Genomic DNA, 20,134 nt, shown 5'->3' on the forward strand with positions numbered 1-20,134 from the left:
ATTCATAACATTTTAGTAATTTTATGCGCAATAATTATAAAATTACTACCGAGAAATTTGACTCTTTGAATTTATCTTTAAAGAGCTTCGAATTATATATCCGTCTACTGGGTTCCATATTTTACAGCAGTCACCGACAAAATGGCCGCACTAATCAGGTCAGTATCAAATAAAAGAAGTTTTACATTAGTTTTTGACAGTTGTAACGTTCACATCGTTCTTTTAAGAGAAGCATCACATACATACTTCACATTTCAGATGATTTACACGCTTTTCTCATGCATACTTTTCATTTTTGGCTTTTAGCAGACGGTGTCTCCACCGACCAGTGCACTGTTTCAGTGTTCGGTAACTTTCTGGGCTTTCTCAGGGAAACTCTGAAACAGGAATTCGTTAATTATTCTTAAAATAACTAGGATGTTGAATTGCAGGGAAGGGCTCAATCTGAATCATATGTGTGCTGCTCACATTGGTAGAGACTGATCTTGTGTGTAACTGTCGGTGAATTCCTGACCTTGCCGAGCTCTAACATTTCTGTGTCCTTGACCTTCGTTTGCTAACAGGCACTGTTTGATCACATTGTCTAACACATGCAAGGGTTTGGTAACAGAAAACAAGTCGCGTAAGGCGAAAATACAACATTTAGTCAAGTAGCTGTCGAACTCACAGAATGAAACTGAACGCAACGCAACGCAGCAAGACCGTATACTCGTAGCATCGTCACTCCACCGCCCGTGGCAAAGGCAGTGCCCGTGGAATTGACAAGAAGAGCGGGGTATTCGTTGCGCTGAGAAGGATAGCACGCTTTTCTGTACCTCTCTTCGTTTTAACTTTCTGAGCGTGTTTTTAATCCAAACATATCATATGTGTATGTTTTTGGAATCAGGAACCGACAAGGAATAAGTTGAAAGTGTTTTTAAATTGATTTCGAAAAAAAATTTTGATAATAATTTTTATATATTTAATTTTCAGAGCTTGTTTTTAATCCGAATATAACATATTTATATGTTTTTGGAATCAGCAAATGATGGAGAATAAGGTGAACGTAAATTTTGATCGTTTTATAAATTGTTATTTTTTTTTACAATTTTCAGATTTTTAATGACCAAAGTCATTAATTAATTTTTAAGCCACCAAGCTGAAATGCAATACCGAAGTCCGGGCTTCGTCGAAGATTACTTGACCAAAATTTCAACCAATTTGGTTGAAAAATGAGGGCGTGACAGTGCCGCCTCAACTTTCACGAAAAGCCGGATATGACGTCATCAAAGACATTTATCAAAAAAATGAAAAAAACGTTCGGGGATTTCATACCCAGGAACTCTCATGTCAAATTTCATAAAGATCGGTCCAGTAGTTTAGTCTGAATCGCTCTACACACACACACACACACACACAGACACACGCACATACACCACGACCCTCGTCTCGATTCCCCCCTCGATGTTAAAACATTTAGTCATAACTTGACTAAATGTAAAAAAGAACAAAGGTCTTGGCAGATCACTCATACAAACAGGTTTTGAGCATATTATGGCGATACCAGTGATCAGGTGACTTTTTGTGTTGTGCTGAACAAAGAACAGTATTGTATTACTGCTAGTGCTACTGCTAGTACTACTAGCCTACTACTACTATAGTACTTGTACTGGTAAAGTTCCAGATGGGAAACATCCCTTGTACAAAGAAAAACGGAGAGAAGTTATAACCTGAATAACTGAATTTCCCCTGGCAATCCTCTCTTTGCTAATGGCCTGCTGGGAAAATACAGAATGAAGACAATTTGGAATCTTAGGCTATCAATGTATCATTACATTTACAAATAACAATACATAATACATTAATAGTATTTTAATACTCCTGGACGCAGCAAAGTTTATGTATGCAAACTAGTTCAGACAGTTTTATCTGTCCGTGGAATATGAAGTGTCTAAAGGTGAACCAGTTTTTTTGGAATCTTCTGCATCTGCTTATTCCCGGATATATTTTTTCCTCTCAGTTGATAGTTATAACTAGAGCCAAAAGAAACTGCTTTTTTCATTCTTTGTTTCCCATTCACTGTTTCACAGGATTTACAGAAGGGGAGGGGGTAACATTATTATATATATATATATATGTATGTTGTGTGTATTGACGTTGCAACCATCTGTCTTTTTAGGGTTGTTGGAAGGCAATGCCTGCTACAGCAGCAGAGCTTTTTCATGCAGAAAAGGTAAGTACAGTAGAATCCGCTTAATAAGGCCATGTTTAATAAAGCCACCCGCTTTTTGACTGCACGGATTTTTCCTTATGTTTTATGCTTATGCTTTTATTAAATCCACCCGCTTAATATAGCCACTTTTGTCCTGCACCAAGGTGACCTTATTAAGCGGAGTCTACTGTATACTGTATAAGATAATAAGCATTGCCCACTTCCAAGTTCCATGAGGCATTATTGACAAATAGACGATTTTTGGAAATAATTCTGTTGGGTTTGTATGTGTTGTGGGAGAGTGACCTATTCTTGTAAAACCTCTGCCAAACATTGGAGGGGCCAATCACTAGCCAGGGGAGTGTCGGAAACATGTGCTCCCGTCTACATGTTTTCGACACACCCCTCGCTGGTGATTGGCCTCTCCAATGTTTGGCAGAGGTTTTGCAAAGAAAGGTCACTCTCCCACAACACATACAAACCTGACAGAGTTATTTTTGGAATTCGTCTATTTAGGATTGATAACAAGCTTCTTTTTTTGTTTACATTTTTATCATGATAAGGCCTAAAAAAAAAATAGGTGTGGTTACGGTAACCCGACCTACCCTATTTTTTGGGGCCGACCCTATAACTTTTTATTACATTTGTCAAAAAAATACCACAAAAAAACCAAGTAAACGAGTGCAGAAAACGCAATGAAAGCGAAAGCGCCCGAGTCGCACACTTATTTCCCTGTCAAGTAGGTTTAATTTGTACACATTAGAAAAAAAAGTTCAAAAAAAAAAGTGATTGCCTACCTTCCTACCCTATTTTTTGTGGCTATGTTACCGTAACCACACCTATTATTTTTTTTGGCCTAAACAACATTGCCAAACTTGCAGTTTGTTATGTCAGCTTGACAATTGCATGTGATACCCAGTCACTCCTAGGGGAAAAAACATAACATTAACAATTAAAACTACAATTATTGATGTGTGTGTGTGTAGGAATATGTTTGCCCGGTTGTTTGTTTGTTTTACGTTTGGTATATTTATATATATACTGTATGTTATTGTGTAAACTACCCTTAAGGAACTTACTGAGGGAAATGGAAAATGATTTTCTTGAAAAAACATTTATTATTCTGTTATTTGTACAAAGAATGTTTCTCATTGTGATCAGTATAATACCATTGACTCACAAAAAATCCACTGCTTTCTGAACATTGTCATTGTTTTATTTCAGGGTTGCTCCGGTCAGCTCCACAGCATATGAAGAGATGAAAAAATACTGGGATAAAAACAGAAAACTGCAACGCCCTTTGTCTCCATTTCTCACTGTATACAAGTAGGTTGTTGGGTTTTGTGTATTTACTAGTTTAATCTTAGAATTCAAGGGTGGACATTAGATGCTTTTGTCATATAAATATCAGATAAAAAGGCAAAGACAGACGTCGTGCAGAAGGAAAAACGTGTCATTTTTCATTCCTGCTTGTATACTGGATTTTTTTTACAAAAGGAGAAAACTTCGCATTATATCTCTGCTTTTCACTCAAATCATGCCACCAAGGGTAATTTCTTATATAACTTTTGTTTGGAGAAAGAAGAAACACAGTGTGAATGTAATTTTTCATCCATGTTTCTGTGTTTTCAGACCACATCTTGCCATGATGACATCACTTACACACAGAGTCACAGGGGTGGCCATGCAGTGTGGTATGTAAACACACGCACACATACGCACACACATGCACACACACACCATTTTGTATGAATGATATTTTAGATCATTGTTGAGTCCATTCTGCTTTTGACAGGCAAGAACTCCGCAATTTTGTGAGAAACTGTCTTTCAGAGAACAGAAAATATATATATATGTCGGAAGAAAAGAAATATCTTAAAGAAAACAATGGAGCTACTATCTTTTTGACTCACATGCGAAGCAAAAGTGAGTCTATGTACTCACCCGTCCGGAAAACTTTAACGTTGGATATTTCTTGGACACTATTAAGTCTATCAACACCTGATGTGGCCTGATGGTGTATGGTTACAAGATCTCAAAAAACATGTGCGGCAACTTGACCTCACTTCAAGTTCAAGGTCACAGGGGCCGTAATTGTTGTTTTAAAAACGACCATTTTTCACATTTTTGCATTTTTTTCTGAAGTTATCAAGAATGGCAACCTTAGCTATGTATGCTATACAGGGCAATGTAAGCCCTATCTTTGGACACCGGTTGACCTTGCTTCAAGGTCAAGGTCGCAAGGGTCCTTTAAAGTTGGATTGTATACATATTTTGAAGTGACCTTGACCCTGAACTATGGAAGATAACTGTTTCAAACTTAAAAATTATGTGGGGCACATGTTATGCTTTCATCATGAGACACATTTGGTCACATATGATCAAGGTCAAGGTCACTTTGACCCTTATGAAATGTGACCAAAATAAGGTAGTGAACCACTAAAAGTGACCATATCTCATGGTAGAAAGAGCCAATAAGCACCATTGTACTTCCTATGTCTTGAATTAACAGCTTTGTGTTGCATGACCTTGGATGACCTTGACCTTGGGTCAAGGTCACATGTATTTTGGAAGGAAAAATGTGTAAAGCAGTTCTTAGTGTATGATGTCATTGCTAGGTTTAGTTATTTGACCTTGACCCTGAAGGTCAAGGTCATGTAAAGGTCAAGGTCAAGCATGTGAGTCATATGGGCTTTGCCCTTCTTGTTTTTGAGTCACTTGAGAAAAAGTGACTCTATGTAATCGGTCAGTGTTAGTCTGTCCGGCCAGCCGTCCGGCCGTCCGTAGACACCACCTTAACGTTGGACTTTTCTCGGAAACTATCAAAGCGATCGGGCTCATATTTTGTTTAGTCGTGACCTCCAATGACCTCTACACTTTAAGGATGGTTTTGTTGACCTTTGACCTTTTTCAAGGTCACAGGTCAGCGTCAAAGGAAAAATTAGACATTTTATATCTTTGACAAAGTTCATCGGATGTGATTGAAACTTTGTAGGATTATTCTTTACATCAAAGTATTTACATCTGTAGCCTTTTACGAACGTTATCAGAAAAACAAGGGAGATAACTAGCCTTTTCTGTTCGGCAACACACAACTTAACGTTGGGCTTTTCTCGGAAACTATAACAGTGACCGGGCTCAAATTTTATGTGAACGTGACTCATTGTGTTGTGAATAGCAATTTCTTCCTGTCCATCTGATGCCTCATATAATATTCAGAACTGCGAAAGTGACTCGATCGAGCGTTTGCTCGTCTTGTTCTTCCAAGCACATTCTCTGTGTATTCTAGCTGCCAAATTGCTTCTTTTTTTTGGCACAGGAGACATCAAAATTGCCTTTAAAATTGCTAAATGTTGTGTGTGTGTGGGGGGGGGGGGCTTTAGTTCCTTACGTAATGCCACTCATGTAGGTATGTGACTTAAAATATTGTTGCTCCTGTGTTTCAGCGGTGGCGGGAATTTCGATCACCCTTCTGGCCCTGCCGGGTGACTACCCTCACTACCTGGAGTTGGTGAAGAGCATGTCGCTGGGACCGGCCTTTATTTACGCCATGAAGTTGATCCTGGCCTTCCCCGTCACCTACCATTTCCTCAACGGCATCAGGCACTTGGTGAGCTTGTTAAGTTAAATCTGATTTTCCTAGCTTAAAGATGGTACACCTAAGGCACCATTTTCCAAAGTTTTCTGACAATTTGGACCTTAGAAAGTTCAAGGAACATTCGGTGTACTGTAATTTAGAAACACCTGCAACGATTTGCTCAAAACAGCTCCGAAACCATGCCAAATAATTAAATGAATTTTAATCACCCAGCTCTCCTGTGTCAGGAGCCGGATTCTGTTCGTCATCATATTTTATTTAGTCCTCATAGATACCCATTCGCAGACCTGTTTACCAGTACGATTTGGGCATATTTGGTACGCCAAATTATTATCGGTACGACAATACGCGACACACGCATAAAATACGACTAAGAAAAAGTCTAGAATACGTTTTCCGGTGTTGGTGTGCTGATTACGGGATGGTACAACTGATACCGGTTTCGGTCTAAGGGAGATAACCCTGACAGCGAGTCTTCAGCTGTGGAAATGTTAGCATGTGCGATCGTCTGGACAATCGTGGCAAAATGAAGCGGACAAATTTGCCAGTTTTGGATGACTGTACCAAGTCTAAACAGCAGAAGCAGCAGATTTTCTTGGAGAAATATAAGAAAGAGCCAGGAATTGTGGAGTCTACTGTGGGAAAAAGTCATGCACACTGCAAGTGTTGTAAATCAGATTTCTCCGTTGCCCATGCTGGGAAATATGACATCGAACGACACTGCAGTTCCAAAACAGCCAAGGAATTATGAAGTTCATTCCCGCAAAGCAAATCTTGCCAGAAGAAAAGGCTGTAGTCCGTGCTGAAGCAATGTTTTCTGAGATGATTGTAAAAATGAACTTGCCACTGTCAACCGCAGATGTTATTTCACGAACTTCATCTTTTCATTATCAATCTGTTTAGAAGACACTGGTTATAATGCTACAAACTGACAGGTAAATAAAATTGTTTTATCCCTGTTGTATTGGAAGGAGTTGAATTCTGAAGGTGTTCACAAGACATGCTATTCTTACACAAACACGTTTGCACCCACGCGTACATTTTCCCTAGCCCATATGGCTTTGCTTGCAAAGTACACCAACTTTTTGAAAAATACACTCAACTTTTTGGGAAAGTACTCTTGCCTCGGGTTTAGGGTAAACAGGTCTGCATTCGTCAAAGCAGATTAAGACCGTTGGAATGAGGAAGTCAAACCTACAGTCTAGCAAACGCATGCATAATCCAAGCCATACAGGGCTGAAACGCTTCACATTGTACTGTATAAACAAACACACAGCCCGTTGAGAATATCACGGCCTGCAAAGACTACCAAACACAGCATTTAGATTTGAACAATAGAACGCTCAAACACTAATTCTGAGACCTTTCTCGTGTGTGTTTTCATCCATTCAACTCCCAAAACAAACTCTGCAGCTCTCGTGTCAATTTCAAATCTGTATCTCTAGGAATAGCGCATGAAATACTCGGCAAAAGGTATGACGAAAATTATGACTGACGCAAAAAGGTGTCACAATGAGAATTACAGTCTCGGATTTTTTTTCAAAACACAGCCATTTTCAATTTGAGTAACTCAGTGGTCAAACGTTTATTTTAAGGTATTCCTGGTGTGTGGTTGCATAATTACAACCCCCAACCGTAACTGTATAGCTCTATGGGCAATGAGAGACTGTTATCTTGTCCCAGCGAAGCTGGAGGTATCCCACGAACGCTATACTGTAATTGACTTGAGAAATTTTCATACCGATAATACATGATAAAGAAGGATTCTTTGTGCCCGGCTACGGGCTACAGTTGAAGATGGAAGTTCACCAAAAATTGGGACCATGCTAACAAAAATACAGTGGGTGCAATAGGCGCCCCCATTTTTTGAGCAAACGCCACCCAAGGCCGCTTTGGACGGGTAGAAATTCTGTTGTTTCCAAGTCTATGGATAAAGCTCGCGTAAGAAGATTACGTCACGGTCGAAAGTCTTTGACGTCAATTAATGCATCATGACGTCATGCCTCCCTGTAGTCTTTTTCTCTCGCGCCGTGTGTGTGTGTGTGTTCATTTTGTGCACATGTGTTAGTGTTACTATTTGTGTGTGTGTGTGTGTGTGTGTGTGTGTGTAAGAAAGAGAGATCAGATCAAATCAAATCAAATCAAATTTTATTTTTCGAGGGTTGTGGCATAAGCAATACAACGAGCTTTTTTTCAACCAGCCCTCGCCCAGAGAGGGGACTAATCTAATCACATATTTACACGGATATTCACGTAGAAAAAAAGGTAGAGAAAAACAACAACATATGAATATTTACATATTACATATACACAAATATATGTAACGTAGTGAAAACAATGCTGAATACACATGCATGAGTAAATGTGTTATTAAAGCTTTGAGTGTTTTTGTGTGGATATAATGAACATTGATGCTTTGGACAAATGAAAATATAACTAAACGAAGTCTTCCATCACTGTGATTTTTCGTAATTTAACATTAAATACAGTAAAAGGTGTTTTTTGAAAGTATTGAGAGTCATTGGGACTCTCACAAATTCCGGGAGAGAATTCCACAGGACGCTACCAGAATAGGCTAAGCTTGACTTGAAGAGATCTATCCTTGGAATTGGGACGTTAAACTTTCGGTTTGGTTTGACTTTAAAGTTTGCAACGAAAGTTCGTGGTGCACGGCCGGAAAGTATTTTGTGAAGGAGCACGCCTTCATTTAATTTAAATCTTTCTTTTAATGGGAGAATCTTAAGTTTCTTATAATCATCAAATACAAGAGTGGATTTTTTCAGTAAAATTAGTTTTAGTGCACAGAGAGAGAGAGAGAGAGAGAGAGAGAGAGAGAGAGAGAGAGAGAGAGAGAGAGAGAGAGAGAGAGAGAGAGAGAGAGAGAGAGAGAGAGAGAGAGAGAGAGAGAGAGAGAGAGAGAGAGTGCATGAGTTTGTGTTTGTGTTTGTGTGTGTGTATGAGTGTGTATATGTGTTTGTTTGTAAAGGTGTGTGTGTCCGTCTGTCCATGTGCGTATTTGTTTGTTTGTTTGCTTAACGCCCAGCCGACCACGAAGGGCCATATCAGGGCGGTGCTGCTTTGACATTTAACGTGCGCCACACACAAGACAGAAGTCGCAGCACAGGCTTCATGTCTCACCCAGTCACATTATTCTGACACCGGACCAACCAGTCCTAGCACTAACCCCATAATGCCAGATGCCAGGCGGAGCAGCCACTAGATTGCCAATTTTAAAGTCTTAGGTATGACCCGGCCGGGGTTCGAACCCACGACCTCCCGATAAGGGGCGGACGCCTTACCACTAGGCCAACCGTGCCGGTCTGTGTACAGTTGTTTTATGTGTATAAGTAGAGGTTACATGCCAAGTCTCAGTAAATATTAAAAATAATGGTCGAAGTTAGCATATCATGAAAAATGCTGTGCTCTGTTCATGTTTTGGTATCGCTAAGGAAATTTTCTTTCATCGAATGGGAGGTGCAGACGAACGTTTGCACCCGTGTTCCAACGTTAAATGATGTATGAAGTTAGGTTTTCTAGGGAAAAACAGTGTATGAAACCGCTTTATGTTCTTTAAATTGATGGGATGTGTGCATTTGGTTGCGTGTGATCTGTTTGTAAAATGAAATATTGTACAAAACTGACTGTCGGATTGCAGTCTTTTGTCGAAGAAACTGAAATTTGAAAGAGAAACTCTTGTCGCTATACAAAGTATGAGAGTTACTGGCCTTGAGAATTTGCTAGCGTTGAACATTTGTGCACGGCAGATCTGGATTCAGAAAACAACCGCACTCATGGATTTTATATGGAGATTCATGTGTTCAAGCCTGTAGTTGCTAGTTTAAATGCGGTATGTTTGTATTGTTTGCTCATGAGATGTATATATAGAGCGTTCGGAACTTTTCAGTCACATAAGTAGTCCCACAAAGAACAGCTTCTCAACCCATGAGCTATCGAGGATTCAGGCTGTTGCTGGCTAGTTATTTATTTGGTTGCTAGGTGTTTATTGAAAATTAACTAGCCCTACAAGTTAACAGAGGTAAAGAAGCAGAGGGGGGGCCGGGGATAACTGTTTTTCTCACGCCATTTAGGCACTCATACTCAGATTTGGGGGAAGATAAGACACACATAACATGTCTGGATTTGTTTTTCAGGCGTGGGACGCTGGTGTGGGATTCGGCCTCAAGACGCTGTACAAGTCTGGCTACTTCGTCATGGCTCTGACCGCCGTCGTCACAACCTACTTCGTCTTCTTCCTCTGAGTGCTGCGCCAAGTCTGGCTGCTCAAGGGTTGCATGGCAGTGTTTCGTGTCATTCATCAACACTTTGACTCTTTTGTTGACTGCAGTGAAATGAAGGATAAAAAACCTCAGAGAGGTTGATGCAAGAGGTTTAGTTTGCATTACTTCTCATTTATTTCAGAGTCAGAGACAGCTGTTTGAAAAGAACAGAAGTTTATTTTTCAAATTTAGCGTTTTTGTCAAGTTTTCGTCAGACGTTTTCCAGTTGTGATGGGGAATTTTTTTTTATATTTTGCAATGGGAAGAGAGAAGCTACTTTGCAAAATTAATGTTTGCTCCTGTATGTGACAAAAAATGGAGTTCTTGCCCTTTTTCTATCTCTGTTTCTGGAATTTGAAGTCCATCTTTCTTTAAAATCTTAATTGTAAGAGATGTTGGTAAGGACCGAGACACTGAACGACAACATCTTTTCTGCTCGCTTTTATTGTCTTGTTGGTGCTTTTTCTGCTCAAGTCTGTTCCTATGTCATTTTCCTAGCTAAACTGGCAGGGCACACGTCATGAATAATGTGAATATTTTAGGAAGGTAGGGGATACGTTTTCCAAAATCTTTTCTTTGAAGGCGGTAGAGGGTCTGGACACAGATTTACGCAAGAAAAAGTACAGCAATTGGTGTTGTTCAAAGAACAATGCAAGTAGAAGGATGTGCTCTTTGGTACTGTTAACTTATGTAGAGCTTGGTGTATTTTGTTTTCTTTCGTTTCTTCTTGTGATACCTAGCTTGTTTGTGGATGGTGTACAGAAATGGAAGAAGAAGAAAAATAATTTGAACAATGACTAAGAATTGAAGTTATTGAATAAACATGTATTCATTAATTGTTTTTGTGGTTTAGTGTATGGGGTCTGTGTGCTGTTCTTCTAATAGGTTACATCCATTCAAGAATCACTGTCAATCAGACGGTACAAAAAAGCATAGACAAGCAAGAACACTTTGACAGATTTATCACAGATCACTTTTACTTCATGTCCATAAGAGATGTAGGTGCTCACAATGCATGCATTCAATGTACAAATATGCCAGTTCTGTACACACAAACTTTCAAGTATGTGCCACAGAGTTATAAATACAGTACACCTAAAAAGCATATATGCACACCTCATGCAAAAGCAAATAAAAAAATTAATTTTTTGAAACGTAAGCGGCTGGAATGTTGGCAAAAAAACAATGCCGAAGATGAAATATTAATAATGATGACAAATATTACCATAGAAATCTTGTATGTGTCATAATACTGGGTGAAGTTTATGGGGTTTTCGTTTCTGAATGAGCAAGATTCAGATCTGCACAATACTGAGCAATGCATATATATATATACATAATATAATATTAATGCTGTTGAATATTTGGCTGTGAGTGAGAACACTGAAAAAAGTTTAGCAATACACTGACATGATATGCAACATTTCAGTTTTGATTATGGAGTAAAAAGCTCAGATTTCTGTTAACGGTAGTAGTCATGACACTTCTTGTAAAAGAAGTAAAAAAACGTAAGTAAAAAGTAACTGTTACACATCTGACTCAACACGTGTGTTGAAGTAAACTTGCAGTTATTGTAATACCCTATACCTACGGAGAAAAAGGTAATACTTGACCACTCTCTGACAAAAGGCAAATGTACATTCAGTAAACCATATGAGTCTAGTAGTAGAACCTGTCACAGACAGAAGTATATAGCTTACAGTAATACTGAAAATACCAGCAGAGATTAAAACATTCACACACAAAGCACATAACAGTGTAAAATTAAATACACAATACTGGAATGTAATGCTGAAGGAAAGATTATCAACTGTACCCAGACTTGCGCACCAACCTCTTGATATAATGACCTGCCTCTGTGCATTATGTTTGTGTGCTTGTCTGTGTGTGTGTGTGCTTGCAGGGTGTGTGTGTGTGTGCAAAAAAAAGGTCATATTACAAAAACATGAGACACAGCTTCCTGTTTTGACATGGAGACAAAATGACTCCAAAAATGCTTTAGAGCCCAGTAAATTCTGGCTTGGAGCAAGCTAGGTTGAACTTGTCAGCCGATGATCAAAAAACCCAAAAAAACTTTGAGAGAGTTTAAAGTAAGCCAACTTTTAATACTGCTTAGAATGTTTGTTTTCCGCCTGACACTCCTACCCTCTTCCAATCCCAAAAAGTTTGAGTGGTTTTAATTTTGACTGTAAATCATTTTCGACATCAAATACATCGTTTTTTACATTCAGTCATTTAAATTTCAGCGGTTTAAATTTTGATTATTTTGACTGTAAATCACTTTCGACATCAAATACATCTTTTTTACATTCAGTCAATACTTGATTATTTTCGGTTTTGTGTGTATTTAGTTGTTATTTTTTCGAGACAGTTAATCACAAAAGTCACATATCCTGTAAATCACTTTCGACATCAAATACATCTTTTTTACATTCAGTCAATACTTGATTATTTTCGGTTTTGTGTGTATTTAGTTGTTATTTTTTCGAGACAGTTAATCACAAAAGTCACATATCCTGTAAATCACTTTCGACATCAAATACATCATTTTTACATTCAGTCAATACTTGATTATTTTCGGTTTTGTGTGTATTTAGTTGTTATTTTTTCGAGACAGTTAATCACAAAAGTCACATATCCTGTCCAAGAAGTTATTCCGGCTCCTTGAGGATGACGGTTTTCTGGCCAGGTTTGATTGGCTCCTCCCTGATGCGAGGGTCAAGGTAGTCTGCTCGCTGCGTGGTCTTCCAGCTGTTGTAGTGTTCCTTCATGTCCGCACTGTCCAGTTCTGGCTGGTGGTTGGGGTAGGCATGAGGGTGGCGACCTGACAGAAAGTACGTGCACGTGTAAGTTTTTTATTTTGTTTCATTTCCTTTCATTTACCCTATTATCCAAATGCTTGAAAAATGTGCGTCGCTTCCTCCCAGTGGAAAGCTAGCAGCAACAGAGTCGCGCTACCCAGGTGTGTGCGTGTTCAGGTGTAATAAGCCACCTGCACTTATGGCAGAATGACTGAGGTCTTTTATGTTCCGCTGTGGTGACACAGAGATGGGGCATGGATACCGTCTCTCAGTCTGCACATAAAGTTGACCCGTGACCTGGGATTCGAACCTGTGACCTTAGGATCACAAGTCCAGTGCTCAACCAACTGACCTGCACGGCCCCCATCACGTTCGCTTTATATGACGTGCTTTGGGGGCGAGGAAATAGCTCAGTAATTAGTAGTGGCGCTGGCTTCAAAACCAGTTGTCGCTATGGGCGTGGGTTCAATCCCCACGTTCGGCGAGGGATTTATTTACCAGAGTCAACTTTGTGCAGACTGTCCTCGGAGTACGGACACCCCTATGTGCAATCATGCACACGATAAAGAATCCGAATTCACAGCGAAAGTCTCAGGGCTTGGAAACATGAATGCATGCATGCCGGAAAAAGTACCAACAAATGGGTCGTGCCATACATACTGTATGGCAGCTCACTTTTCCCTGAGAGAAAGCAACCTGAATTTCCATGGGGGTCACCTCACAGGACTATATTAACATTCATATCTTATACTTTTATTATACAGTTGAATCTGCTTTGGTGACTACCTCTCAACAAAGACCCAGGCATGGGAATTGAAAATTGTATAAAAGGCGGAAAATTTATAACTGAAGACGCGAAGCGTCAAATCGACGGCGCGAAGCGCCTAGCCTTACTAGGGGGGTCCGGGGGCATGCCCCCCCGGAAAAAAAAATTTCTCCAAAGAACCCAGATGGTGCAATCTGGTGTCATCTGAGCTCCAAGTTTGCCATTAAATTCTGTTTTTAGAATCAGATTTTTTAGTACAAAAATGTACCAATTTTTGCTTTTTTGAAGAAAAAAAATATATACATGTATTATATGGTTTAAATTTGTAAAAAAATTGATCTTCTTGAGACAAACAGGAAAATGTAACTTGTAACACAATCTGTGCAATCTGGTTTACTTTCAAGACATAAAAGTTCAATAACTGAGGCGGGCGGTAGCAGTGCGTGAACAAAGTACGGAAAGTTTTCGCGGGCTTTTGCGCAAAGGCCAAAGTAACCGGTGCTTTTTTTGTGTGCCTCCCCCCTTTATTTTTTCGGCGGACACTTTTGCATTTTCGGCGGAACAAAAAAAAAATTCGGCGGAAATCCGCCGTTCGGCGGACAATTCCCATGCCTGAAGACCACCTCCCCGTTATAACCACTCTAAAGGATCCCCGACAATGTTTTTCTTCTACAAAATTAACTTTTCCATAACGACCACCTGTCCTTAACGAGCACATTAATTTGGTCGGTCCTTAACTCATTGTCTTCCAGGTACGGATATATCCGTACCCACTCACATGGCTCTATCTGACCAGGTACGGATATATCCGCTCAGACTGTTAGCTTCAGTCGCTTCCTGTAACGTCGATCTAACGCCTGCATTCCATCGTGTTGATACACAGTTTCTACACAGTTACTACAATTCTCAGTGACCTGCTGCAGCACAGCTGGCCTCTGCTAAAAAAAAACGTCAACATAGGTGGGGTAGAAAGTGTTAAGAGTGGTCATTATACACAGGTTTGATTGTAGAACTATCAAGCGAAACGTGTCAATCAAGAAACTTTGTTAACAATGGTGTGTATCTGTTTTAGGATTCTACAGTAGAACCCCCCTTTTAAGACCCCACCCCCCCCCCCCCCCACCCCCAATTTAAGACTCTCTCCTTTTTAAGACCTTGTTTTCTCAGGTTTTCTGTTCATAATCTGTAAAATTACCCCCATTTTAAGACTCCCTCCTTTTTAAGACCTGATTTTCTCAGATTTTTGGAGGTCTTAAAAGGGGGGTTCCACTGTACTGATAAAATGTAGATCAGCTGGCATTCACTCATGACTGTTGCTGCACTGCTGTGATACATATCATGATGTGATATTTATTTTTATCATGAGTGTAGTACATCCTGAACTCAGGTCAAAATGACTTCGACTCATTCTCTCCCTGACCGGACGCTACAGTCCTATGCGAATCTATCAAAACAAAAATACAGAGTTATCTCCCATATGGTTTTTGCGAGCGCTGATCTAAAGTTGAGATCAGTGTTCGCGAGACGAAAATGATTGCAGATTGGCCGACTTCGACAGTGATCTCCGTTCTGTTCTTCACAGTTATGATAAAGACATCGTTCTAAGGTCAAAACAAGTCGAAATTTTGGGACTGCTGCCGGAAGGAGACCGTAATATATGGTTTCATCACTGTCAACTGGTTACAGAAAAAATCGTCTGCTCCAGTTAGCGCCGAAACCAAACGGTTGATTATCACGTGACACTTTTGCCATATTTAGAGTTGTTTGCACAGTAAAAAATAGCTCGCTTGAAACTGTCTTACATATCAATTCCTTTGTAATTTAAAATTTACAAAACACCATGAAAAATCATTATCGATGATCGCGAATCTGCTTATATCAATAATACATTACAAAAAGCTCTAAATATGTAAACAAATCGGTTTCCTGGCCAGACAAGGAATCTCAAGGCATCCTGTCAGGGAGATAATGAGCCGAACTCATTTTGACCTGAGTTCAGGATGGAGCGTAGTACAGATGCCCCATCCCATCACTTACCGTTCAGATTTCTGAGCACCTCAGGAACTTTGATCTTGGGAACAGTGTTATAGCTGGTGCTTTGTGTGGAGTCAAAGTAATGTCCGTGCTGAAAACAACACATGGAAGAAAATTCATCAAAAATTACATGTTTAAAAATATCTTCTTTCTAAGGCCAAGCAAAAATATAGGTTGGTTTAGGGTAACCCGACTGACCCTATTTTTCCCGCCAACCCTAAAACGTTTTTTTTCATTTCTCAAAAAAAATCCCCATAAAACAACCTATGGCACATTTTGCGAACCATACCGAGACTAAAAATTAAAAAAATTAAAAAATAAAAGACGACCTACCAACCCTATCTTTGGGGGTCGTGTTACCCTAAACCAACAAATATTTTTGTTCGGCCTAACACAACCCATCAAGTCAGCCACCACAGATCTGTCTAAGCTTTTACACAGGATACGGCCAAGAAAATAATCAATGTGTTTCAACCCCGCTTTGTATGAAAATAAAAAATAAGAATGCGGGGGGGGGGGGGGGGGGGGGGGGAGATGTAGACAGCTGGCTGCCGGCTGCTAGAGGAGACCTGAAATGGGCTAGGTCGGGTTGGGTCGTCTTGGGTCAGTGCTGAAATGGTTACTTTATTGGCTGTTGGCCGAACGGACACCCGGGCTTCATATTTTTGCATGCATGTATTCGTGTTTCCAAGGCCTGAGGCTTTCGCTGTGACCCTGGGATCTTTATCGTGCGCATGCGTGCACACGGGGGTGTTCAGACAAAGTTGACTCTGGGACACACATCCCGCGCCGAACTTGGGGGTTGAACCCACGCTGATAGTAACAACCGGTTTTAAAGCCAGCGCCTCTACCGACTGGGCAAACAATTTTAGAATATAACTCCTGAAATGATGAATTGAAAAGCAGCATCAGAAGACTGTGTATAGCATCAGCAAGGGATATAACTCTGTCTAAACCTTCTTTTTTTTATAACCTGAGCAGTTAGCCCTTTTGAAGGTGTTTAATTGAAACAAACTGACTTGAAACTTGTTTCTCATTTGGTTCAAGCTATGGTTCAACAATTATTTGAGAATATACCACCTGCAATGATAAAATCATAAGCTACAAGTAAAAATGTGTAGTACAAGGGAGGTGACTATTATTTTCTGTGTTTGCTTTATTTGCATGGCGATTTTCCTTTAATGCAGTAAACATTTGTTTTAAACAAAGACAAAAGTAGGTGATGAAATCAAATACCTTCAAGTTTACAAGATTTTTTTACTTTTGTGCATCTCCAATTTTAAGATTTTGTTTAAGCTTATAGGAGCTTCTAAAAAACCTTCTTGAAATGTGTTTACCACTTGTTTTTGTAGACCCCCTAGCAAGAGTGATACAACCAAACATCTTCAAGTATAGAGGTTTTTATTATTTTTAAAATTTTTAACAATAGGTGACAATTTAATCTTTTAAGATCACATTCATAGACGACACGCATGTAACTGAATGTTTTAACCATTACATGAAAGCGGATATCATCCCCCATTGTCAAAATCAGAAACCCTTCCCCCTTGTCCGCCCCTGATATATATATTATGCATCTCCAAAAAGCTTGTTTGTTCTAAAATTTACAAGTCAGGAGAGGCCACCTAAACCCTCCCTAAAATGCTAAAATTACTTTTCGGCCCAACAGTTTGGGCTCCCACCCATGTGACCTATCGACCCTACTTTTTTTGACCTCGAAACACACTTTTTTTTTTTTTTTTTTTTTGGGGGGGGGGGGGGGGGGCGCGCATGTTCCTATAAGTATATTTAACTTGAACACAGAATTATCACAGCCTGGCTGTGTTCTGTGCAGAATGGAACATTTTTGCTGAATTAACCATCACCGTGCTTCCTAGGTCGTAGACGACCCAGAGCCTCACAAAAGTGCCTGTATCTCTGAAACTATTGAGAGTTTTTGATTGCGGCTTGGAACATTTTTGTTGAATTAACCTTCACCGTGCTCACTAGGTTGTAGACGACCCAGAGCCTCAAAAAAGTGCCTGTATCTCTGAAACTATTGAAAGTTTTTGATTGCGGCTTGGAACATTTTTGTTGAATTAACCTTCACCGTGCTCACTAGGTCGTAGACGACCCAGAGCCTCAAAAAAGTGCGTGTATCTCTGAAACTATTGAGAGTTTTGGATTGCGGCTTTAATTTATGTCATCCTCAAACACCACAGAACCTTCCTATCGACCACTTTTTAAAGGATTATCTTTGTAAACAAACAAATAAACATTTGAACTGATACACAGCCCGTATGTTGTGGGTTTTGGACGACCCATATGAGATTAAAGTACATGTATGATGTAGGTTATTTTATTGTGCAAAGCGGCGGGGAAAAGTTTATCCCTATTCGGATGGCGTGGGTCGCATACAACCCATATCTTTTACGAAGAATCCTTCTTTAGAAAGTATGGGTCGTACACGACTCACATCATCTGGAATGTGTAGTCCAAAGCGTGATCTGGTGAAGGTTAATGATGCAATTGACACCTTCTTCTTCTTCTTCTGCGTTCGTGGGCTGAAACTCCCACGTTTACTCATGCTTTTGCACAAGTGGGTTTTTACGTGTATGACCGTTTTAACCTTGCATTCTGGCAGCCATACGCCGCTTTCGGGGGAAGCATGCTGGGTATTTTCGTGTTTCTATAACCCACCGAACTCTGACGTGGATTACAGGATCTTTTCCGTGCGCACTTGGTCTTGTGCGTGCGTGTCCACAGGAAGGGGGAGAAGGCACTAGCGCAGGTCTGCACATTAGTTGACCTGAGAGATCGGAAAAAATCTCAGCCTTTAACCCACCAGGGGGCCGCGGCCGGGATTAGGCCAACAAAAAAAAATAGTCTGTTTACGGTAACCCGACCGACCCTATTTTTTTCGCGCGACCCTAGACTTTTTTTGGGCATTTGGGAAAAAATAAATAAATAAAATCTTTGTTTTTTTTGCAAAATAACGTAAAAATATGGTTTTTTGAAAAAAAAAATTTTTTTTTAAAAATCCCGACCTACCGACCCTATTTTTTTTGCCTATGTTACCGTAAACAGACCTTCTTTTTTTTTTGGCCTTAGAATCAGTTAGATGACTCACAACCTTCCAATTAGGAGGCTGATTTCTTATCCACTAGGCCACTGCGCCCGTCTGTCACCAACATCAACACACGAAATTCATTCAGTGAAAATATCCATACTCTGCACAGCATGCAGCCAGGTTGTTGTTTTTGTGTAAACATGCGTCAAAATGAAAGAGTGCTTCAATTCCATGTAAAAGCCTTGACAGATCTGACTGACATGATTGTTTACACATAGGAAGGAATATAGGTTACACTTGAAATCCAAGCAAATTCTATACTTTAAAAACAATTTATTGTCAATACAATTAATGGATAGAAAAGTGTGGTTTGTCTGCTCTGGAAATAGACACATTATGTAAACAACCAAAACCTAAAACATCTGATGTACATGTGGTGCAGACCTTTCAGATTTGTTTTGTACTATTGGTATTGTACATTGTATGTTTAGAATTCATAAACAGCTGCCATATCCACATATATATATGTGTGTGTGTGTGTGTGTGTGTGTGTGTGTGTGTGTGTGTGTGTGTGTGTGTGTGTGTGTGTGTACATTCATGTATGCATGTGTGTGAGTGTGTGATTTGTTATGTTATATGCATGTACATGCAGTCATTCATTCTAATGTGTGTGTGTGTGTGGTTGTGTGTGTGTGTGTGCATTGTAGTTGCAAGGCAATCACACCACAGGTTTAGAAGGCCCTACCCCATGCGCTGACAATGGTGCACAAACCGTGCATACACATAATAGAGGGAGAGATTCAATACCACACCTGAGATGGAAGACATTCCGCCTTTTTTATCTTTTCAAGATCGAATCGCTCCTCAGTCCAGTTGCCAATCAGTGTGTCCGTTTTGTACGAGTTCTCATTGTTCGTGCACCTCCACCCAAACTGCCGCAGTTTGTGTTCCTCGTTAGAATGGGTCCAAACTTCCGCTGCTCCATTGGCGCGGACCTCACAACGAAACGGCGGATTCGGTTCAAGTTCTTGATGACTCATTGTGTGTTTTTTTAGGTAAACGGATACTTTTCAGAAAAGGTCCCTTGAATTGTCAAGCGCTGCTGGCTAAAAAACAAAATAGTTCGCACCCGCAGAAGCAGACGAGCAACAGAGCAGTGTGGAAGTGGCGTCAAGTTGCTTGGGTGATTTAACCACGTGACTGTCATGTGACGGCTGTGGCTATTTCGGGAGAACATGGCCGCAGGTTTGTTTACTTTCTTTCTTTATTCGGTGTTTAACGTCGTTTTCAACCACGAAGGTTATATCGCGACGGGGAAAGGGGGTTGAGGGGAGGTTTGTTTACAGTTTAGCTAAGTACTATACTGTAGGTTTTGAGAATGAGATACGACGTTTATTCAAAATAAAGAAACTTTGTTT

At 40.0% G+C, this 20,134-nt stretch overlaps 2 protein-coding genes across 2 annotated transcripts; one reads left to right on the top strand and one right to left on the bottom strand.

Moving 5' to 3' along the window:
* The first annotated feature begins 88 nt into the window (after nt 1–88).
* Nucleotides 89–10,902, top strand: LOC138973651 (succinate dehydrogenase cytochrome b560 subunit, mitochondrial-like). Its single transcript, XM_070346380.1, has 6 exons — nt 89–158; nt 2,159–2,212; nt 3,416–3,517; nt 3,824–3,885; nt 5,638–5,801; nt 9,941–10,902. Exons 1-6 carry the CDS (start codon nt 142–144, stop codon nt 10,046–10,048), a joined length of 507 nt encoding a protein of 168 aa, XP_070202481.1. The 5' UTR covers nt 89–141; the 3' UTR covers nt 10,049–10,902.
* A 121-nt stretch (nt 10,903–11,023) lies between these two features.
* On the bottom strand, nt 11,024–19,909 carry LOC138973652 (cilia- and flagella-associated protein 68-like). The gene is made up of 3 exons (XM_070346381.1): nt 19,529–19,909; nt 15,671–15,758; nt 11,024–12,890 (listed from the first exon to the last, which is right to left on the bottom strand). The coding sequence occupies exons 1-3, from the start codon at nt 19,754–19,756 to the stop codon at nt 12,718–12,720; spliced, it is 489 nt and encodes a 162-aa protein (XP_070202482.1). The 5' UTR covers nt 19,757–19,909; the 3' UTR covers nt 11,024–12,717.
* Nucleotides 19,910–20,134: the final 225 nt, after the last annotated feature.

This window comes from Littorina saxatilis, linkage group LG8 (assembly GCF_037325665.1).
Source record: "Littorina saxatilis isolate snail1 linkage group LG8, US_GU_Lsax_2.0, whole genome shotgun sequence".
NCBI lineage: Eukaryota > Metazoa > Mollusca > Gastropoda > Littorinimorpha > Littorinidae > Littorina > Littorina saxatilis.